Below are 24,494 nucleotides of genomic sequence, written 5' to 3' on the forward strand. Positions count from 1 at the left end.
CACCCAAAACAAAATGTCTGTCATCATTTACTCACCCTCATGCCATTCCAAACCTGCTCTTTCTTTTTTTCTGTTGAAGGCAAAAGGTGAATTCCTGAATAATATACTGGCTATAATGAAAGTTAATGAGGACTGGGGCTGTCAAGCTTCAAAATAGAGAGAAATCACACACACATACACAATTAAATGAACATAAAAAATATTCCATATGAAGTGTCCTGAAGCTATTTGATACCAAGTGTCATGAACAGAGCTCTTTGGCACGTTCATGTGTAAAGATGTTTAATCTTCAAATGAGTCAAATCTTTCCGAAGAATCAGTTGATCCAGTTCAACAAACAGGTCTGTATGATTCATTTACAAATCTAATCTTGTTCTCGGGTTTATCTCAATGATTCAGCTCACTGGAGGGAAAGATCATATGGGGAATGTTTTTATTCAAGCTGCGACATAATTTATGCAGAAAGGGATAAATATTGGAAAAACAATTTGCAAATAAAGCAGTGTTTCCAACCAATGCATTCAAGAGAACAAAATCGTTTATTAAATTTAATAAATGACTAGCATTTTAGAGTGTGCAGACAAAATGCACAGACAAACTAGGTTAAGGGAAAGTCACTTTGTGATGTACATACAGAAATGTATTCAGTAAGGCATTTCAGTTGTTTTTATATGTATGCATTCTCACTGAAGAATAACAACGACAACAAATCTTCAAGCAAGGTTATGAATTTTGGAGATTTTATTTGCATCTTGATGCGTCCACTCAACATTTTTTAATGCAATATCACAAAATCTGCATAAAAATATGTGGATGGAAGCCCAATAATAACTGATTTTGTAGCCTGAGGCAAAACTATTGGTTTTAGAAGGTCTACTTTTATAGTTTTTCCGGAGTCTTTCTGAAGCTTAAACTCATTCATCATAAATGCAAGGCAAAAAAGCAATAATCACGTTCTCCTTTTAAGTTGAAGAAAGTAAGTCATATGGGTTTGAAACAACATGACAATGAGTGAATGATGACATTTGACTTTCCATCAGAGCAAGTTTAGACAACAGAAAACTGGACTTTATCGAAGAGAACAACATTATCAGTCTCCGTCAGTCTGACCAAGAGTCCAGATATGAAAGTAAAAGCGATGCTGATTTGCCAAAAAGAAGACGGACTGAAGGCTGCAGAGATGGAAATCCAAACGGAAAGATCGAAACAAGGAGATAAGGAGGAATGAAAGCTCAAGAATGATGAGAAGACACCAATCAGAGGACAGGAAATGACAGATATAGAGACAGTCAGAATGACAGAGGGTAAGAGAGCTTGAGCCAATCATCTCGCTCTGTGTAGGGCTGATTGATGGCTAACAGAGGGAAGGTGACAGGCGTTTCATGTAGGTGATTTATGCCATCCATGGAGACACCATTGCTTGCACTTTTTCACCCTGCCATTGCACCCTAGCGCTGACACACGCGTGACATCTGCGACCTGTAATCTGTTAGAAGTCTCAAAGATCTGAGATTGCGCTCTCTCTCTCTCTCTCTCACACACACACACACACACACACACACACACACACACACACACACAAACAAACAAACAGACAGAGATCCTTCCCCCACAGAAACACACACAATCCCAGATACACACACACACGGGTTCAGAGACATAACTCAAATGGTTTGTTTTCAAATGTTAGCTCTGAGGATCTAGTGAGCACAGCCTTTGAGAAAACCTGTCACGGAGTAACCATAAAAAAAACGCCTCGCTTATGTCTCCCTTTCTAAGCCATCGCCATGGCAACAGCGCAGGTGATGGCTCTTGTGACAGTGACTGACAGCTCGCAGAGGCCACTTTGTTTGAAGCGCATGAACCAATCAGACGAGTGAAACGCCGGCTCGTCAGCATTCACTGTATACTTTGGCTCATTATGTCAGCTATCAATCAGAAGACAACATGTCGGTTGCAGAGGCCTGTAAAGACATCCATCAACACAACAAAACAAAGGAGACGAGCGAACACCAATGATCACAAAAGAATACTAAGGCTGGGCTCCTAATCATTTTTGCCCAAATTTCTAGCTATACGAGGGCTAACTGTATTTCCACTCATTGTCATGTCCCGTGGCTCTAGGAACAGCAAAGAAAGCCTGGGCCAGTGCGTAATAAACATCACTCAATCCATCTTACTCTTTGTCCTTGGTCAGGTTGGTGCCAGTAAACAGATCTGGTAATGATGTACTGTGCAAACGCTAAGGCGTGAGTGACAAGGCTCATTTTCAGGCGAACTGAAGGAGCCCAGCGCCTTGAAGCGGAGGGCTTGGGCAAATTAGTCTGCCCAAATGGAACAAATAGCAGTGACAGACATTGCAATTTACTCAATTACAGGCCCGACACATATAGGCTATCCTGTTCGCAGAAATGATGTAGGACAGAGAGATTGAGTCGTTTCTGTTTGAGGAAAGGAGGGATTTTCAGAGAGGCTAAAAGTTTCAGAGTAGATCTGAGGTGAAGGGAAGGGGAATAAAGACACAGGGACAGGTCAGGGTCTGTGGGGAAGTCAGAACACAACGCTTCTGTCTTTAGCCATGCCAGACCTCAATCTTATTATTTTTATTAAGAATGGGATGAGCAAGACAAGCTCTACACTACTGTTCAAAAGATTGAGGTTGATATAATGCTTGAAATTCTCTTCTTCTCACCAAGGCTATGTTTATTTGATTAAAATACAGTAAAAACAGTAATATTCTGAAATACTATTACAATTTAAAATAACTGTCTTTATTATTTTCAAATATTATTGACTACTGAGATTTAAAGCTAATTTTTCAGCAGCCATCACTCTAGTTTTCAGGGTCATTATGGTCCTTCAGAATTTTTTTTTTATAGTATATGCTGATTTGCATCTCAAGAAACATTTCTTACTCTTATCAGTGTTGAAAAAAGCTGTGCTTAAAGGGATAGTTCACCCAAAAATCAAAATTATGTCATTAATGGCTGAACCGAGCCAGATAACGAACGAAACATTGACTCGTTCTCGAGTCAAGAACCGTTTCTGTCGGACGCGTCCGGTTCGAGAACCGAGGAGCTGATGATGCTGCGCATGCGTGATTCAGACTGACACACAGCGCGTCTGAACCGAACTGGTTCTTTTGGTGATTGATTCTGAACTGATTCTGTGCTAATGTTATGAGCCCGGGTAAACCGAAGGCTTGAATCAAGGGCAATCATCGCCAATGAAGTCATTACGTCGAGCGCAAAAGAACTGGTGAACCGTTTTCGGCCACCGGTTTATTGAATCAAACTGTCCGAAAGAACCGGTTCGCGGAAAAGAACAGAACTTCCCATCACTACCGGTGATCCAAAAACCAATGCAACCGGTTCTTGACTCGAGAACGAGTCAATGGTTTCGTTCGTTATCTGGCTCGGTTCAGTCAGTGTACTGTTTGAGTAAATGAATTACTCCGGGATATTGGTTTATTTGAACTCAGAGGGAGTGTCAGCCATGTTAGTCATTTGTGGATTAATGCTTATTGTTGACGCGAACCGTTTCAAACGATTCAGTTAGATTTGGTGAACTGGTTCAAGAAGATCCGGTTACATCGAGTGATTCGTTCACGAACCGGATATCACTAAACTGCAGTGTTGTGAACACGCTCATAACAGACCCGGGAGAGAAGTCAATGCTGAATAAAGTCGTAGTTTTTGATATTTTTGGACCAAAATGTATTTTCGATGCTTCAAAAAATTCTAACGGACCCTCTGATGTCACATGGATTACTTTGAAGATGTTTTTATTACCTTTCTGGACGTGGACAGTATACCGTACATACATTCTCAATGGAGGGACAGAAAGCTCTCAGACTACATCTAAAATATCTTAAACTGTGTTCCGAAGATGAACGGAGGTCTCACGGGTTTGGAACGACATGAGGGTGAGTCATTCATGACATAATTTTGATTTTTGGGTGAACTATCCCTTTAATATGTCGGTAAAAACCATGATATATATTTTTAGGATTTTTTTTTTTTTTTGGTGAAATAGCAAGCATTTATTTGAAATAGAAATACTTTGTAATGTTATAAATGTTTTTATTGTCACTTCTGATCAATTTAATGCATCCTTGCTGAATAAAAGTATTTATTTTTCTTGATTATTTTCATCTACTAAACAGAGTAGATGCCAATTTAGTTAGTTAAACAAAAATAATGAATATGACAAAATGTTGTCAACATTAAAAGTATATTTTCATATAAAGACAAAAACTAATTATTGACAGTCTCGTGCATGATAAATATATGGAAGTTTGAGTTGTTATCATGACAACTAATGTGGACATGTTAAGAAATCAACAACTGCAGTCTGAATGAGGGAAAAAAACAAAAATAATAATAGATCTGTCAACTAGCATTCTGACTAATCATTCAGAAAATCAGATCATTTCTCTCCAGTGTGAACAATGTCTCACAGCTCCAGCATAGCTGTAAAGAAGCAAATTTAGATAACGATTTAGCATCATGAAGAGCAGGTCTAATTACGTTACAGCTATTATCCATCCACATTAAAGTATTTCCTGAATCGGTTATACAGAAATGCCTGGACTAAATTTTATTCCTGCTTGGACAGCAGATAAGCTGCTGTAATAATCAGATAACTTGCTGATGTTTGTACCTGTGCAGACAATAATTAGAGGCCATTCCATTATAATGCTCAAGTGTGTTTTCCAGCCCTATCTGAACCTTCTCAAGTGCAGAGGTCCCCGACTTTTATTTGCACACTCGCCTAATAAAAACTGAAATAACCAAAGATGGCAAAAAGAGGTGATATAAAAGTCTTCCACCTACAACGCTTAGAGGAAATCAGCTTTTGTGCAGCATTTTTAGGAATGCAGCACGCATCATATGAGGCTACATTTCTCAAAATGACAACTGAGGACACATTGTAGCTGTTTTCAAAAGCAGTTTAGTAGCAAAAAGCGCTTCTTTGCTCAACATGAAGCAGCATTCGAAACCCATTTTACTTTCATAATGTGATGCATTTCTGAGTGAAACAGGATATTCTGTGAGGGAAAGTGGTTTGAGGGGAAGGGTTGAAAAATAAAAAGAGCGGGTGATGTCAGCCAAAAAGAATAGTCACTGCAGAGGCGGTACAAGTTATTACATTTTGTTTAAATAGTTTTTCTTTGAAATATGCATGAATGGATGCAGCATGTGCAATAACACCATGTGTATTAGGAAAGTAAATAGGGTCATTTTTGATTTCATATTGACTTTAATGTTTAAAGTAGACTCCCAAGCCATTCACATCTCAAACTCATGCTTTCGGGTATAATCATGCAGACACAGATGCACACACCAGAATACAAATGCATAAAGTAATTAAAAATAGGCCTTTTAGGGGACTGAAACAAACAAACAAAAAAATTGCCTGGCTCTCCCATTCTTTTTGGACCCTCTGACTGAGGTCTGTCTACCCACCCTCCACCCCCCTTCCGTTCTCGGTTTCTCCAGCTTCAGCTGAATGCACGGCTGATTGAATCTGCCTCTCTGATTCAGTGAGCTCTCTGCCAGAAAATCAGTCAATTAAAATGGCCAAGGGCCATAGCTCCGCCAACAAGATGGAAAACACAACAATGACAGTCAGCACAACAGAAATATCACTGAAATGAGAGGCAAATTAATACAGCAACTGAGGAAAGACCTCATCGACAAGGTCTACACAAGGGGAGATGAAGATAAGGAAAGGGAAGACCACATAATCCAGAGATTACAGTGTAACGCAACATCAGGCCAGCTGTTCATTCTCAGAGCAATCTGTACAATCATGATGGTACAGAATAATTCTAAAAATAAACTAAAAACTAACAGAAAATGTACGCATTTCAATGTAGCATTTTTTAACAACATGTCCCCCTGGAGTCAATCATTTTATACTTTTTTATCTTTTGTCTTTAATAATCATCCTTTAATCCATCATCTCTGAATCAAAAGGACAAACCTAAACATTCATTCCTGTGCAAATTTCAACATACGCAGTGAATATGCAAATTAGTCCCCGCCTCCAGACTACAAGCTCCACTTCCACGTTCAATTGTGATTATAAATGCTATTCCATAGCAAGTGGCAATACTGGATTAAAGGGATAGTTCACCCAAACATAAAAAAAATCTGCCATTAATTACTCGCCCTCATGTCTGACAAAGACAAAGGCCTTTGTTCATCTTCGGAACACTAATTAAAATATTTTTGATGAAATCTGACAGCTTTCTGACCCTCCATAGACAGCAATGCAACTACCACATTCAAGGCCCAGAAAGGTAGTAATAACACTGTTAAAACAGCCCATGTGACATCATGAATTTAATACACTTTTGCTGAAAAAAATAAAAACTTTTGAACAATAGTGTATAAGAATTACATTTAAGTATTATATTTTAAGTGCACAAAATTAGGAAAAGCAAATGAATTTTGAGCGGTAGTGCTTCTTGTCTGTAAGGATTTCTCCTCATCTCATCACACATCAGAGCGGGTCATCAAGTGTAAACACAAACTCCTTGAGGCAAAATATCACTACAAACCAATGTTTACATATATCAAATATTTTATGCCAATTTCATATATCATGGATTATGTGCATACAATTTTTTTTTTTCTCCATCTAAAGTTTTACGTCTTTTTAGTCTGTTTTCTCTTTTGACCATAATGTGGGTGCATCCCTAACTTATATATTAGAATTTATTTCTATATTTTCTGCATTTTTTAATTTTAAAGTTTTAATATTTTTGTTGTGGGTTTATTTTATTAGTTTGTGTTGTTTTTAAATATGTCTGTATTATTTTTATTTATTTAGTTTTAGTTGTTTTAGAAAATCAAGCTATTTCTTTCTTTCTTTACTTACTTATTTACTTATTTATTTATTTATTGTTGTTAACTATAGTAAACCTGACAGGACTTGCTCTTCCTAAGACAGAGACTCGTGAATATGGCCCAAACTATCATAGAAGCCTTCTTTCTGCTCTTAATAACACTAAAAGGGCACATACACTGAAAAGGACTGCCATCAAGGTAGTTCCCTTTCACCTGCCCCAGAGTATGTTCACAGCACTGTCAGGAAGTGTGAGTATTCAGGCCCAATCAAACACTATTGCACAGCTTCTTTGATGCACTGCAGCCACTTTAAGGGTCTCTGACACTTCAGACTAGGATTGCTCAACTAATGCACTTTCTGTGCTGGTATATTTCCTGTTTTTCGATCAATGCACTCCCATATAAATAAACCCTTTCGCAGAATATGTTAATGCTTTTAACTAAATAAGAAGTTATTTTTATTTAGTACTCTCCTGAAAAAGCTATTTCACACAGTAGATGTTTATATATACTCCACAAGACAAAATAACTGAATTCATAAAAATAAAAATAAAAAAAAGACACAATGCATTAAGAGCCAGAGGGTGTAAACTTTTGAACAGGATGATTATGTGTACTTTTTTGTTTGTTTGTTTGTTTTGTTTAAAGATCATATTTTTTTCATTTGGTACTAAGCTACAGTAGGTGGACAACCAAAATGCATAATTCCACCGCAGGGCCACGGTGTTAACTGCAAGTCAGTCGCGTGTTAAAGTTATTCGCGAAACTACCCCCAAATTGCAAAAATGAACAGTATTCAAAAATAATGAAATTACAAAATTTTGGTTTGTAAACGGAGATGAAATGACAAAGTAAAACAACAATAACATTATAATATAACATTTTAACATACTTAAAAACCATTAGAAAATTTACAGTGAGTTAATTTCAAAACGTGGGATAGTCTTAGGCTACAGTCTACGCATCAAAAATTAAAAGAAAGACCTTTACACAAAGGCTCTTACTGCATGCTATTGTTAGTAAACCTGCATTACATGTATTAAATACACGGATTTAAATGTAAATGTTTTCATTTCAATTCGTTCTTGATAAAAAAAAAAAAAAAAAAAATCCTTCAGGTTCCATATGCTGAGCGAAATGTGAACGGTCCAGCTTTTAGAAATAATCTTTATTAACTCTGCTATTATTCTTGATTTTTCAAATTATTCCTTTACTGTGTGACCAAAAATGGAGTATTATCTGTTTCAGCTATTTGATCGTGCTGGTGCCTCACACACACATTCATTGGAAACCGTTCACCGTGCCATAAGGCGTGAGTAGCGGTCCACTTTGGCATATTTTTTGCTAATTATGATTTTTTTCCTACAAAGCCTATTTTACCTAATGAATAATAGCTTCAAAATGGGCAACATCACGAATATGGAAACATTTGAATTTGTCCCGAATGAGAGAGGTAAGCCCAACCTTACCTTATGTTTCACTTTAAATTATTATTATTATTTAATTTTTTTTTGTTTATAGTGAAGCCTATATTATTATATACTGCAATTATATTTATCCATTAGAATTATATATTTTTAATTCTTGTTCTGTTCTGATAGTTAAATTTAAAGGATTTGTTGTAAAAAGTGAGGGGAACTAAAAAATATCCCTTTGGTACATTATAACATTATTAGGCCTGCCGTTATTATTTCTGAATGTAATAAAATGCGACTAGGACTGGGTACTGAGTTCGATACTTTTTAGGTACCGACCGAATTGCCTACAATAACTTGTTGTTCGGTTCCAGATTTCGATACCAAAGGAGTTAAAGGGGTCATGAAATGAGAAACCAAATTTGCCTTGATCTTTTGGAATATAAGAGGTCTTTGTACCATTAAAACGTCCTGCAAGTTTCATAGCTTAAGACGTCCTCCCCATTATAAACGAGCCATTTATTTAATCAAGCTCTAAATACAGCTCGTTCAGGATCCATGGTAAGAAGTGACGTCACGGTGCGAAGTGACGTTCCAACCATTTGCATATGACCGCCTCCAGCACAAGACAACTACGCTCATTTCGTATCGTTGTCGCGCTGCGCGCCTCACAAGTGTTCAGTCGACGGACAGCGAGTGGGTCTGTGTACAGAAAAATTACAATGCCACGCAGATGTGCTCAAACATATAAGGTTTTATCATTGCAAGAGCCATCGCTTCGAATCCATCACCCGCTACTAAACAGTTACGCTCAATCCACAAATGTTCTGGCTGGGGGCGTTAATAATTGATCCATAGGCACTGTCGTTAGCCAATCATAACAATAGGCGTTAACACTGAACTCTTAAAGGGGAAACAACCCAAAAACAGACTGTTTGAATCAAAGGATGAGAAACAGGGTGGGAAAATGTCATAATTCACTACATTTTAAAAGTTTTTTTTTTTTTTTTTTAAAAACTATAGTAATACTATAATTGCACCTAGGGGACCATAATAATAAAATAAAAAAACCCATGTCATGACCCCTTTAACTCGTCAACGTCAGTGCTCAAACAAGTACATATGAAATGCACAACAACACACATAAAGTCACTCACACACACACAAACTCTACACACACGAGACGCGCACATACCATAGACTGGCACATACTCATATGAGGCGCGCGCACGCACAACCTCTCCATTTGCATACTTATATGAGACGCGAGCACACACACATAATACCTTAAAGATGTGGAAAAGTCAATCAAAAGTCTGGGTACATTTCTCCAGGCTCGATGCCAACAGCACGCGATGCAGTATTTGCGGTAAAACAATTGCTGCAAAGACCGGTACCACGACAAATATGATGAAGACCTTGACAGTGCACGGAGTAAACATAAGAGCAGAAAGTTGCCCGTCTTTGACTGGTAAATCAAGAGATACCTTGTTGATCACTCTGACAGTGTTTATATTGCAATAAATAATAACCTACTGAATGTACACTGCCCTTTCAAAAATGTGTTGGTTAGTCAGAATTTTTTTTCAGTAAGGATGCATTAAAGTTATCAAAGGTGAAATTAAAACATGTTACGTTACAAAATATTTTGTTTTTAAATAAATGCTGTTCTTTTTATTTTTTTATTCATCAAAGAATCATGAAATTTTTTTTATCATGGTTTCCAAAATATTAAGCAGCGAACTGTTTTCATATTTCCGAAGGGTCATGTGACACTTAAGTAATGATTTTGACAATTCAGCTTTGACAACACAGGAATAAATTACATTTTGAAATATATTCAAATAAGATTTTCAAATGTAATACTATTTTACTGAATTTTTTATTAAAATAAATTCAGCTTTGGTGAGCATGAGCGCTTTATAAAACATTTTTTGTTCCTTTGTGCTTTTTTTGTTCGTTTGTGCACTGGCTAAGGAGCATGAGTCAAACTGAAAAAATAAAACTAAAGTTTTTCTGAGGTAATGTGTTCTGTAATCTTGTTAAAATGGATTTCATAAAAAAGTATCGTTAGGAACCGGTATCGAAACTGAGGTACCGAAATTGGCACCGGTTTGAAAGATTTTGAACAATACCCAGCCCTAAATGTGACTTACACATGACATATTTTTTTTCCTCTCAAAAACTTAATTTATTTTTAGCGTTTTTTTTAAAACATGCTGCAAATGAAAATAGGCGATTAATCGGTTAAAATTTGTTACTGTGGGTTAAATTCATAGGTTAAATTTTGTTACTGTGGGTTAATCTATGCTATGTTGTTAACTTTTACAAGTTTCGTGTTTGTGTTTATCCACTGCATCTGAAAATTACTTTAAGAAACAAAAAAGCCTCCTCCCACCTAAAAATTGTGCATGCACATTCACTTACTGCCTCCCACATTGCTCATCTGTGGACAATTTAAAAATGTTTGATATAAAGGTTGCTGTCCCAATTTATACAGAAATTGTTCATTTTAAAAACAATCAAATGATATTGTTAGTTTCATGGTAACATGCATGTTCATTTAAGCTATTTAACATGCATTGTGACATTTTCACCCGTTTAACCTTATAAACTCCTTGAGATTTTAAAGTCAGTTTAATAGTTTTGGGATTCAAGTTAAATCTAGTATAAAAAAGGTCTAGGAAACGTCAGACAATAAAGCATTTTTTTAAACAATGGCACTTAAATGTTTTGAACTAAAACATTATTCCAACCACATAGCCTGTGAATGAATAAAAATGCATACTTTTCAATGAAAGAACACTTAAAGAGAGTGTAGGTTGCTTCTGGTGTTTGGATTGATACTTCAATATAATGAGGTCCAAGTTTAAGAATAGCCAACACAATTTTGTTTGTTTGTTTGTTTGTTTTCAATGTATTTTTTTCTCTCTTTATTTAACAGCATTAACTTACAATAAAACACGTCTTCCTTCAGGTAGACTGAATATTTTCCTGCCTTGCTAAATGTTGGGCTCATGATCAATAAGTTGCAAATCAAAACTTGCAGAAGGTGAACCTGGGTGCAATTAGCGCCAGTCGGGCTCGCTGTGAAGCGGGAGCAGCTGGCAGAGGATCCCGTTTGGTCTTAAAGCCTTCCTCAAATGCTTATGTTCACAAATAACAATGATTTTTGCAAAAAGAATGATTAATTATCAAAATATAATATGAAAATATTATTAACATATGAAAATAATAATATGGGCTGTGAGAAAATAATAAATAAAAAGAGTAGGGCTGCTTTGAGTGCAGGCAGCATATTTCAACCCAGTAGCATGACAACACCGGCCCTCACGGCCAAACCTTTTAAACACTATAATAAACACACAAGAATTATCTGCTTGATGACACGGTTATTTTTATAATTGCGAAGTGAGATAAATGAAGAGCGTGTTTTGAAAAGGGAAGTTTCGTTTGTCAAGTTAGTCAGTGATTTTAGCAACACAGGTTCAAATCCCCGGTTGTGGTGTTTATTTTTTTATTTTTTTATTTATATATATTAAAATAATATATAAAATGATTATTACAAATGTGTTCTGCAGACTGCTGGATTATGTTACACCACTTTGTTTTTGTTTTATTATTATTAATATTTATTTATTTTAGATAGAGCTTGTTCATTTTACACTAATCAACCAGTAGTGACTGAGTTCAGTCCAGCTGGAGGGGGTTGGGGTTTGGGGGTAGTTCTGTAAAGCTTGTGGGGGTTGAAAAATAAAGGTGTGAATCTCTTGCTCTTTCATATGGACAGTGACTGATGAGGGTTTCAAACTTGCAGATCAGGTTTAGGCAAAGTGTTTTCATGCCTCGTTGGGTTTGGATTTTGAAATTTCTGCAACTGCATAGGCCTAAAGACTATTACATACAATATAATATGTTTTTGTTTTATCACCGGAGAGATGAGCCTCTTCTGAGAGAGAGACAAAGAAACTGGCGAAAGAGACGCGCATCTGCCAAAGAGACAAAAACTTTTGTTCTTAATGTATAGTCTATGCTGCTTTGTACTATTTTCAGTTTTAATTGTATGCAGCAACACTGCAGTTGTTTTGGCAATACAAATGTAAAAATATATTGCAGTAAATTGAAACTGTCCTAAGACATCATATAGGCCTAATTATTTTTAGTTTCATTATTTGGCAATTCCAGCGTTACTGACGTGACATACGCAGTCAAAACCTGAAATATAAATTCTCACAGAATGTATTAATTACCAATATATTAAACCATCTCTTTATGTTTTTCTAAATCTCAAACAGAGTCCAGACATCAGAACAGAATCCGTCTATGAATGTGTTTTATAGGCTATTTTAGATTTGGGAAATACACGTGCATTATGGTCTTGACAAAAAAAGAGTTTTTGGGAGACAACATTTTGTAGACTTTCTGTGATTTACAACGCACAAACAAGAAACAACAATATCTGCAGAATAGGGAAGGGTTGACCATTCTCAAACCATAAAATATCTATTTTATTTCAATTTTCGTTTTTATGTTTCAGAAGAAAAATCAATGTTAAGGCATCTCTCCATTACAGACCATTCTGAAAGCAGAATTTATACAAACACAGAGATGTCTAGAGGGTATTTAATAGGTCTGCCCCCCACGCAAGATTTTTCTAGTTACTAGTAGTCGTTCATTTGTCATTATTCAACTAAACACACGTTTATATTAAATTAACACAGTCTAATCCATAATGAGCTTTAGCTAATATATTCCGTGCTCAAGCACACGCATTAAGTTTGCCACAAAGCACAGGCAGAAGTAGCCTAATAATCGTGAAAAAGGAGACATTTTAATTATTTATTAATAAACTAATGTTTTCTTGTTGGCTGCAAGATGAAATTCATGGTGCTGACTCTCATCTCCACAGGATGCGCATAATAAGGGAGCATTTGCTTTTGTTTTGAATTGGTTCATTTAAAAGTAGACATTTCAAGCTTTCTGTATATATTTCTCATGTAGGCTATGTAAGGCACCCCAGTTTTAAGTTATTTCATTATCAGAAAAAAATTAAATAAATAAAAATTGATTGCGAGGGCACCTATTTTTTTCCGCACAAACACTTGAATATGAATAGTGAAAGAGCACATTTCTTTAGGGTTACAGTGTGGTATCCGCATTAAAAATAAATCTTCACAAGTCTACAACCGAGACAGATGCAGTTATAACCTGTAAATTAAAGGCTATTTGACATTTTAAAATGATCTAACGGCTGATGCTGCTCCAATTCGTTGATTTTGATTGTTTTAATAAATCTCTTTTACATTAAATAATAAAGATACAAAGCAGGTTAAGTTAGATATTATTGTACAAATAATTATAAAATGCTATAGACTGCGAACAAGATTAAGAATAAATGTTGTGCGTCGCACTCAGCATCATGCACGCCGCGCACTCTGATATTTTAAGGAATAGAATACACTCCTGCATTTAAATGCGGCTGCATTATTTTTTTTTTTTTTTAGTTCTACTTAAATTGTATGGAAGCAAGTAAAGAAGGCTCCCTTTACAAATCACTGAAGTTGTCAATAAATGAAGCTCTTTTTTACATTGTGTGCACTTTGTTGATTACAATGGGAGAACTTGAGTTTAAACTTGAGGACATTTTATTAATCTGTCCATTATTTTCAGTTTCAATGATTTAGCTAAATCGATGGCCAGGTTTAATTTATTCGTTTCTTGTTTTAGTTTGGCCTAAATAATGGGAGCAAAATTATTCAGTGCCTCATGTTTTACTAAAATAATGGAAATAATTTATAAAACGCAATATTTTTTAATCAGCGTACAGACAGATATCTTTTCCCCAAGTAGTTATCTGTCAAAATAAAGGACAGGTGACGAATAACAAAGTATGTGCGTGTTTTATTCTGTTTTATTCATTCTAAGAAACGAACATAACTTATTAAGTAGGCTACTAAAGTTCTGTGAATATTAAATATTTTAACTACAGTGTTTTTCTTTAATTTTCCCCGACTGCAGCTGTCAAATGTAACACACCAGCGAGGCAAAGCTGACGGCTATTTGCGAAAATGTGCTTTGATGTGTTTGCTTGATAACTTGTGGTTAAAGCGCCACTCAGCGGACAAAAGCTGCAAATGCACTTTGCAGACGCGGCGGCGGCACTCGCGGCGGTAGAAAGCACACTCTGGTTGGCCACCTACTGTACATAAATACTTAAATGTTTCCCAGTAGACAAAATAAGTACAATTTACCCTTATCATCCAATTCAAAGTTTACAACCCCCAGCTCTTAATGTATTGTGTTGCCTTCTTGAGCATCAGTAAATGTTTCCACCTTATATAATAGGGGTATAATTTTGGGTAGATGAACTATACCTTTAATAATTTATTTTATTAATTTTACTAGTATTACTATAGAAATATGAAATTATTTCTGAAAATGAAATGCTACCCTAAATAATAAATTAAAACTGCCAGTAGGTGGTGGTAATGATTAAGTCATCGAGTCATTTATTCATTAATTTGATTCATTCAACTGGCTGATTCATTCAGGAGTGAAGTAAATGGTTATGAATGGTCCACTGAATCATTAGGTTTGTTCGACTTGGAAGCGGATCATCACCATCAGACCAGTCGGTGTGTGACATCAAAGTACATCGACAGCTATAGAGAACAGATGACTCCTTATGCTTTTGAATTGCTCATACGGTACTTTGATGTCATACACCAATGGGTCTGTGCTAGTGATGGGAAGTTCGGATCATTTTACTGACTCTGACCTTTGAGTCTCATTCAGCATGATCCATTGCTAGTCTGTGCATTAAGACGTGCATTTAGAAACTAAATACCACTATGTGTTGCTCGAAGACAAACAGTTCTGCTTTGCCTTTATATTTTCATTTGCAAAATTGAGCAAAACAGACAACATTGTATCTAAAATAACACAAAACAAACTTCTTACTTAGTGAACTGTTGTATAAGATCAGTATCACATTTGCACTCGTGTGATATTGCACTTAGCCTATATGATGTAAATATGAGACAAAACTCAAACAGGGGAACTTTTGTCCCTTATCTTGAATTTTAGGAACATTCATAACTATGTCCTCTAGGCTCCATCACACAGTGAGTTGTTGCCCTGCATCATATTTGTCATCAGCTGTATGAAATGTCAGATGGCCCACATAAGTATGGCGCGGGGCAAGTGCATTAAATGTGTTAATAATTTTAATGCATTATTTTTCACCATAATTAATTCATCTAATTAACACGTTAAATTACCAGCCCTAATATATATATAAACAGAATATATCTAATCTGAAGTCTAGATGTTACAATAGCTGTCAACTGAAAACACACTATATTTGAACTATATTTCATTCTTGTCAAACAGACAGACACAGCAAGACTGTGAGATATTAGGAAAGCATTGGTACATGTTAGGAAGTGCCAGATGTGAACATGCAGTTAGTCCAGAAATAAACCCATGAAAACACAATGGAAATACATAGAGAAGGGATTTTGGGGAGAAAAACAGCATTAATTAAAATGTTAACTGCTAGCCTGATAACAATATCTTGGCCCTTTAAAATGTTTGCTGCTTACGGGCGAATAAAAACAAGGGGCCTCCGTTATCACGTTCCTTACAGGGTCATGGGATGAGGCTGAGGAGCGGCGGCAGAGATAAGGAACTCACACAGGCTGCGAGAACTCCGGAGGCTTGTCGTTGACATTGGCCATACGGAGACGCACGGTGGCCGTGCCGGTGCGGGGCACCTCGCCCTTATCCACCGCCATCACTACGAATTCATACAGGTGATTGGGCCTCTCGTAATCCAGAGGGCCTGCCGGGAATATGGTGCCATGGGCTGAAATGATGAAGTCTGGACTAAGCGTGTAGTATGTGATCTCTGCATTCTGCTCCGAATCGCAATCGCTGGCTGATACTGCAAAAGAGAGAGAAATACAGGAGGTGGGTGTTAAAACAAAGAAGTTGAACTACCAAGAAATGCAGCATCAGCTTATAGGATCAATCTTTATTTGAGTTTCCCAGTGTTAATAGCTTGGGCATATGCGCTTGTCAAATGAACGACTAGAATGGTTATACATGACTGGCAATCAAAAGATCCCAAGCTGTGAGTCTCATTGCATCTGACAACTACAGTAAAATGCAATGGCATTCAATAAGGTGTGAGCCTGTTTCAAATGAACTTCAGAATACAGCACTGCATACACAGTAGCTGCTATGCACATCAACTCAACTAGTGTTGACATAAAGGAGTAAATATTTCTCGAGCTGAGGTCCAGTTTCCCTGATTCTGCACTTTAGAAAACCAACCATTTCTGCTGAATTGTATAGTACACATTTTCAATAGTATATTATGAACAAGATGAACAGAATGGATCAATCGCATACATGACTGTATCTGTTAACATCTGTTACACAGTACTGTAAATGCAGTTCTTTAAAAAGTTGTCCAAATTTGACTGAAAATCCAACAGTAAGCTATCTGCCTATAGTGGCATCTGATTTTAATAATAATTACTATATTAATAATCACAATATAGCTATTTTTATTTTATCTTTGTTATTATAAATAAAACATATGCAGAAAAGCAGTAAAACAAATATAAGAAAGAAACAAAGAATGCATTAATTTAAAAAAATAAAAAAATCACTTCAGTGTGTTCATTACAAATGAATTGATTATCAAAACTACAAAAGCAGTTTAATCAAGAGCAGCGAGTGATTCCTTATTTTATTGTTAGATTAACATAAATGAGACCGACAACCTTCATTAAGATCTTATATAATGTTACACATCAGATCTTTTTCCCCAACAGTTCCACATACGTTCACTTAAGAGATAACACATTATGTTTGCATGAACACTTAAATACTGTAATTCTGTGTATAGCCTGTGTGTATATTTATCGGGATCGGGCACAGTCGGAAGCATCTTTCATGCGGGCACTTCAGCACGAGAAGCATGCGGAGAAAAGGTACTCCCCTCAGAAAACGTACAAATACCAATCATTTTAGATGCTTAATTATTATTTGGAGCATTGGGATCACTAGACGAGGGTTTAATGAACTAATTTTTGTAAAAACCTCAAATCTGACTAAAATCGACTTTTTTTTTTGCCGGTAGCATTCCGACTCATTTTGCCAGCATGGGTCACATTTTAGTTGACAAGAGAGTGTAAAATGAAACAAAATGTAACCAAATTATACATATTTAATCATGTTTCAGCAATTACCAATATAAAAACTGTCCTAGCTATGGAAAACTTGATCTCTTAAACTTATATTACAGTACTTGTTCACTACTGTATTAAGTATTTTATATCTTCCAATATGTTAACTAGGCCAGTGATCTTCTAATGGCACTTTCACTGAAGGCTTCCATTACTAGCTCTCTTAAAGTTTCTTCAATTAAGTTTGTGTAATTCTAGAAGTGTGAAAGACTTTGCAGAGATCCCAACTGCACCATGTGACACTGTGTCCTCCAGAACACACTTAACAAGTCCTTGTGGCAGATCCCGAATCCCCATCCACCCCACTCAATTCCATCTACTGCAGCGAATTCCAACATTGGAGAATAAGAGTAAGATAAAGACCAGAAATTAAATAGGATAATCCTATACTGATACATCGGCTGAGTCCTTATCTTCTGCTGTACCTACAGTTGAAGAAGACCCTCAGCAATAAAATCCAGCAAACTCCATTCATTACGAAAATGACTGTTCTCCCAGATGCTTAAATTATAAACTGTCCATCTCATTCATTATGAATGTTTGATAAGTAGCCACATGTTAAAAAATATTCTTGAAAAGAAGCCTTTCTTCTGTTCTTCTAGGCTTAACTTGAGCAAGCAGGATATTTCGTGCTCGGTGGAGATAATTGTTATGAAGCCCACACAGACGGGTGTGCAGATGCACCTGCTAATCAGCACATCTGCTGTACACCTCGCTGCATCACCTTTCCCATTCTGCCAGGAGCCTGTGTTAAGCTCTCAAAATGTCTGCCAAGACCTGTTATTCTCCAGGACCAGCAGTGCTTTTTTTTTTGTAATCATGGTAACTTTCCAGTGTTTGTTTGTTTTGTTCTCTTTTGTTTATCGTTGTGTCTGCATAGGCAGTCGGTCTGTCCTCTGCAATTGTTGTTTCGTCCATCACTTTATTTCTGTGTTGCTTTGATAGCAGCTGTGGTTGTCTAAAATTTAATGAGAATATGAAAGTTCTCCTTATCATGGCTGAGGGCATGTGTTTTCCATTCTGTGTGTTATAAGTGCACTCTCAGGAGTTAATACATAGACTCCAGATTCAATGTGCAATTTAGATACATGAAAGGGCACATCAGGGGAGAAGTGCTTCAAAGGTGGTGTTAAACAGAATGATAGAGGAAGCAGAGAGCATCTTCTCGCCTTGTTGTCTCGGTATTTGTGAGAAATAGACTTTCTAAGGCCATATGAGTCTCATGGCAAAGCCTCACAGTCTCACAGGTCGACTACAGTGTGTTCATGGACTGTCTGATGCATAATGCATACCGCATGCAAAACTAGAAAACAATTTTTTGGAAATAACTAATCTGATTGGTTGATCTTACACAATTTTTGGAAATGAAAGTGCACATAGGGATAATACATTTAGAATGAATATGAGTGTTATACAATCCACTGAAAGTCAACAGCGTTGTGGATTTACATGTTTGAGCTGCAGGAGCGGTAAATGAACACCAGTAAACCGAAGTGCTAAATAACCCAAGGATAAACAGTACCATTCTAAAGTTTTTTCTTCTCTCTCTCTCTCTCTGTCTCTATCTCTCTCTCTCATGTATTCAATCAGAAATACTGTAAAACAACAAAACTGTTAAATAACATTACAATTTAAGCATTTTCTATATTAATTCAAAATGACATATACTTCTGTGATAGCAAAGCTGAATTTTAGGCAGCCATTACTCCAGTCTTCAGTGTCACACGATCCTTCTAAAATCATTACAATATGCTGATTTAGCTGTCAGGAAACATTTCTTAACAACTTTGAAAATGGTTGTATCATTTATTTTTTTTATTTTTTTTGTGGAAACCAGTTTGCATTTTTTTTAGGATTATTTGATGAATAGTAAGTTTAAAAGACAGCATTTATTTTGAAATATAACTTTTGTAAAATTATAAATGTATTAACTGTCAGTTTTAATTAATAAAATGCATCTTTGCTGAATTAAATGGTAACACTTTAGTATCGGGACCAGTTCTCACTATAAACAAGTTGCTTATTAGCATGCATATTATTAACATATTGGTTGTTTATTAGTGCTTATAAAGCACATATTCTGCATGATCATATTCTACATCCCTAATCCCACCCAATACCTAAACTCAACTACCTTAACAAACTATCAATAAGCAGCAAATTAGGAGTTTATTGAGGTAAAAGTCATAGTTAATGGTTTGTTAATAGTGAGAATTGGACCTTAAATAAAGTGCGACCAATTAAATTTTAATTTATTAAAAAAATAAAATAAAATAAAAAATAATAATAATAATAATCCTAAACTTTTAAATATTAGTATGCAACATAATATTACAGCATCTGCACATACTGACATACAGTAAGTGCAAAACAAAGTCACATTGTTAATATACTCTTTTTGTAACAGCAACTAAAACCTTCTTTACTAAAACATAAACAATAAAAAAACTAATTACAGTAACACTTTAGATTAGGGAACACTATTCATCATTACCTAGTTGCTTATTATCATGCACATTGCTAGCACATTGACTGTTTATTAGTACTTATAACGCATTTAATTAATAATTAATATTCTTGATCACTTAACCCTACCCGCTACCTAAACATAACAACTACAACAACTACCTTACAAACTGTCAAAAAGCAGCAAATTAGGAGTTTATTAAGGAAAAACTCCTAGTTAATAGTGAATATGTGTTCAATAATCTATTGTATTACAACAAACTTATAATATTCCATGAACCTGATTTTCACAAGGATGTATCTATGTAATAGACTTGTGCCGGTATTCGGTAATGCGATATATCGCGGTAATGAATATGCACGGTATTGTTATCGTGGACACTTCTAAATACCGTGAATAATTATATATTACAAATTATTCAGAATTTGGAATGCATTTTAAGAATACTTTTCCCATCAACTGCTCAAAATGCACAACACCGATGTATGCTGCTTGAAAGAAGCGTGCGCTCTGATGTAAACAAGCATGCATAAGAAGCACATGGGAGACGCGCTGAATGAAAGCACATTCACTCTCTGACAACAGATGGCACTAAAATGCAGCCCTTACCCTGTAAACCCCATTAATTAAGCAGCTGCTACTTTCTAAACCATATTTAAATCATTTTAAATAGCCATTGAGATTTGTGGATTTGCTATGGTGTTCATCACAGCGCCAAATACTTCAATATTTAGACTTAATAGGCTATTTATTTTCAAACTTTTTTTTTTTTTTTAATCTGGACTACAACATGCCCTAGATATTGTTTGAAAGTGTTTTGATTCTTTATTGTTCATTCACACTTTACATTAGGGCTTCTTTAGTTAACAAACTGCCAATTAAAAATTCTTCTGAACATTCATTAATCTTAGGTATTCCAACATTTAATAACACATTGTTAAAATTGAAAGTTGCAACTGTGTTATTTAATGAGCTAACATGAACTAAGATTTGTATTTTTTTTAACAAAGATTAATAACTTCTATAGCAAATGTAGCTATTGCTCATTGTTTAGCTGTGCATTTATTGAATGAGCACTATGCGATGTCCAGACTGATTTTTAAACTGTCTTAAATTCTTTTTAAGTCAATTTTTAAATCATTTTCAAAGTTCTTAAATTGCTTGTTTTATTTTTGTATTCTGTATTATGACCACTTTTTTTAAACTAAATTTCAATACCGTGATAATACCGTATACCGTGACAAACGCATCATCAATTAATCGCAACAGGAAAATTTGATACCGGCAAATCCCTACTATGTAAGTATGCATTTTTAAATTAATATCTCAGATATTTGAATATTTGGTTTCAGATGTTATTTGCTTCTAGAAAAAATTAAAAGCATGACAAAAACTATGGCTAAAATGAATTGTATACAAATAAACACTGGGTCTTTCTACTACTGGATGTAATGGCTATGGTGCATTGATGTGGAGGTCCACAGCCTTACCCTGCAGAAGTGACGTTGCAGTCGTGACTGTCTCAGGGACACCGTCTTTGCTATAAATGGACTGCTGGAATTCTGGAACACAGTCATTTTCATCCATGATGATCACTCGCACCTGTGAGAAACATACGGAAAGGAACCCAGAAGAAACAAAAATAGAAGGGTGAGAACTGTTCAGAGAATAAATGGGCAGATCATAATATCTTGATTTGTGAATTATTATCAGGGAATACTGTAAGTTAGCACATCACTATGACTATCCCAAGTGTTTCTTAGAGTCTGAGAAGCTGCTGCATTTTAACAAGCATTAAAGGCCATATCCTATCTCTCCTTATAACCATCATCCAGTTTTATCTTGGCCCTTTCCCACTGCAAAATTATTTGGTGTAAAGCAGTTATGTTCTTACATAACCAAGCATCTGTGCCTGAAAATACAGTTGTGAAGTAGCGAATCTCAGCACATAAGGACAAATGTCCTCTAATATCACATGGGCATGTTATGGTACTTTCCGATTTTTTTTTTCCCAAAAGCATCAGGGAAGCTGAAAGAGGCACCTAATGCCTCCCATAAGACTGAATTAAGCTGAAAGCTGCTGTCTGGAGAAGGGAAAAACACTGTGAGTGCTTTTGCCCTGACACTGTTGCTCAAGCTTCCTGGCAGTTGCTAAGTGACTTTAATAACCTACTCACTTCAATTTCAGAGACTGGAAAGATTAAAATAGACAGGCCGAGTCAGAAATGGTCAAAATTGGGACTACAGTTCAGAGTCTACAATGTTGCTCATATTTCTAACACTAACAGAGACCATAATCCAAATTCACATGAAATAAAACACCTTCATATAAGGCTAAATCAAAAGAAGAGCTACAAGACAGGAAGATCCCTGAGGGAAAGTTTTGTAATCTCAGTAACTGTTCACAGTCTGGTTTTATAAGTTTTACTCTCAGTGGTTATTCTGTTGATAGTAAAACCAATGATAGCCAAAGATATTATATCAAAAGAGATCTGATATGACTGATACAGTCTGGGAGTACAAATATGTTTCAATTTACTGCAATCTGTCCAGCAGCTTGAGATTAATAGATAAGAGTTAAATGCAGTGCCATTCAAAATTATTATTATTATTAAATTAAGTAACTTATTAATGTCTTTTTTTTTATTATTTACTTATTTATAACACACACAAAATGCACAACCATAATAATACAATATATTATAGAAATTAAACATTAAAATTGCATTTTAAATTAACTAAAATAAATGTAAAATAATTGTTTTACATTAAAATTGTAATTGCATTTAAATTGTAATAATATTTCACAATTTTATTGTTTTTACAGTTTTTTTTTTTTTATCAAAGAAATGCCATAAGACACTTCTTTCAAAAACATTATATTTTAACAGCAGATCATAAATAGCAAATGTATATCCAATACAGAAATGTCCATGGCATTTTCAGGCATGGAAAACAATTACAAATATCGCTGATGTTTTCAGATGGGCCATGATTGTGCGAACCCTAATAACTGTGACTGAATGGGCCATAATTATTGACTCTAAAGCCTGTTCATTTTGCACATTGTTAATTATGTCATTTTAAACCGTGTTTGTTTTGTTTGTTGTAACTGGTGCTTTAGCACAGGTGTTGAGGGTCTCCTGAAACTGATGTGAGAAGACTTATAGAGTGATTTCAGGGTGACAGATGGGCTGCGGTGTGGCTGTATGCAGAGAATGCAACAGGCAAATTTCTCTCGGGACCACATCTCAAGGGACTCTTCAAGTCAAAAGGGTCTGTCAGTCTTTTAATGTATTTTTTGTCTGTATGCCCTCTTGCTCCCCATCTGCAGTTAGTCACACGGTGGCTGCATTGTTTTGTGACATTCCCCAACTAATAGCCAGGATCTTGGCTGGCCTGCCTCAGGCTAGGACAGATGTATGGATCATTGGGCAGCCAGATCAAGTCACGATGAGACAAGACTACATCCTCCAGGGGAATGTTACTGTAAAATGAATGAACGGGACTGCTAGGCATCGCTTTGATTTCAGCTAAATTGTAGACTTTACATTTCCCAACCCTCTTGTTTATAGTTTTTTTTTTTTTTTTTTTTTTTTTTTCAGCTTAAGTGACCAAAATTTGAATGGAAAGCATAAATAACATGAATATTATCAACACTCTATCTTAATTAAAATAGAAGTGAAGTTTATATATATACTATTGAAATTGAAATGAGCGCACATTTAACACACAACTTAACACACAGATCTTAAACACAGTTACAATCAGCAAATAAATATGTAAAATAATGAGTTCTTAAAATCGCCAAAAAATAAACAACATAAATAATGCCAGCAAGTGGTGAACAATAAGATTATAACACACTAACCTCATAATTTATTCATGCTGCAATGCTGGGAGCTTGCAAATACAATACAATATGAAATATTGTATTGTATTATTGCAATACAATATGAAATTGTTTGTTCAGAGAACTATGTTTGGCTAGTTGGGACAAAATTTAGGGGATTTTTGTTGGTTTAACGTGTTTTTATAGGGATTCATAGTAATTCATTTTATCCTAGTAGCTGTGATCCCTTATTAAAAACAAAACAAACTGTCTGTCTATATATATATATATATATATATATATATATATATATATATATATATATACACACACATATATCAAACCACAAAGTTTTTGCATAAACCATCAAACAATCACTTATGATGAAAAATTATAACAGTTGTTACTGCAGATATTGTCAGTCATCTTTTTCCATTACAAATTTATTTAACTGCTATTTCTATTACATTTCTATTGAAGTCAAATTCCCTCGAAAAATACATAATACTGAAGATTCTTTTCAGCAGTCTTCTTGCCAATCATTATTTTGTAATATTGATGTTTTTTCCCCATAAACTACCTAATGAATACATTTCCACTACTGTACTTTTCATTACGAGCAAAAACTTCTTATATATCACTCATTAGATCTTACTCCGGAAGTAA

General features: G+C 35.4%; 1 protein-coding gene across 2 annotated transcripts in view; it reads right to left on the reverse strand.

The window, feature by feature from the left end:
• si:ch211-186j3.6 (neural-cadherin) overlaps window positions 1-24,494 on the reverse strand; it is a 244,695-nt gene that overhangs the window by 135,096 nt on the left and 85,105 nt on the right. For both annotated transcript variants that reach the window (XM_042728157.1, XM_042728156.1), the window contains exons 5-6: window positions 21,487-21,598; window positions 15,968-16,217 (exon numbers count right to left, since the gene is read on the reverse strand). In XM_042728157.1, the coding sequence (XP_042584091.1) occupies window positions 15,968-16,217; window positions 21,487-21,598 (362 nt within the window). The remainder of the gene's footprint in view (window positions 1-15,967; window positions 16,218-21,486; window positions 21,599-24,494) is intronic.

Source organism: Cyprinus carpio, chromosome B7 (genome assembly GCF_018340385.1).
Source record: "Cyprinus carpio isolate SPL01 chromosome B7, ASM1834038v1, whole genome shotgun sequence".
Classification (NCBI taxonomy): domain Eukaryota; kingdom Metazoa; phylum Chordata; class Actinopteri; order Cypriniformes; family Cyprinidae; genus Cyprinus; species Cyprinus carpio.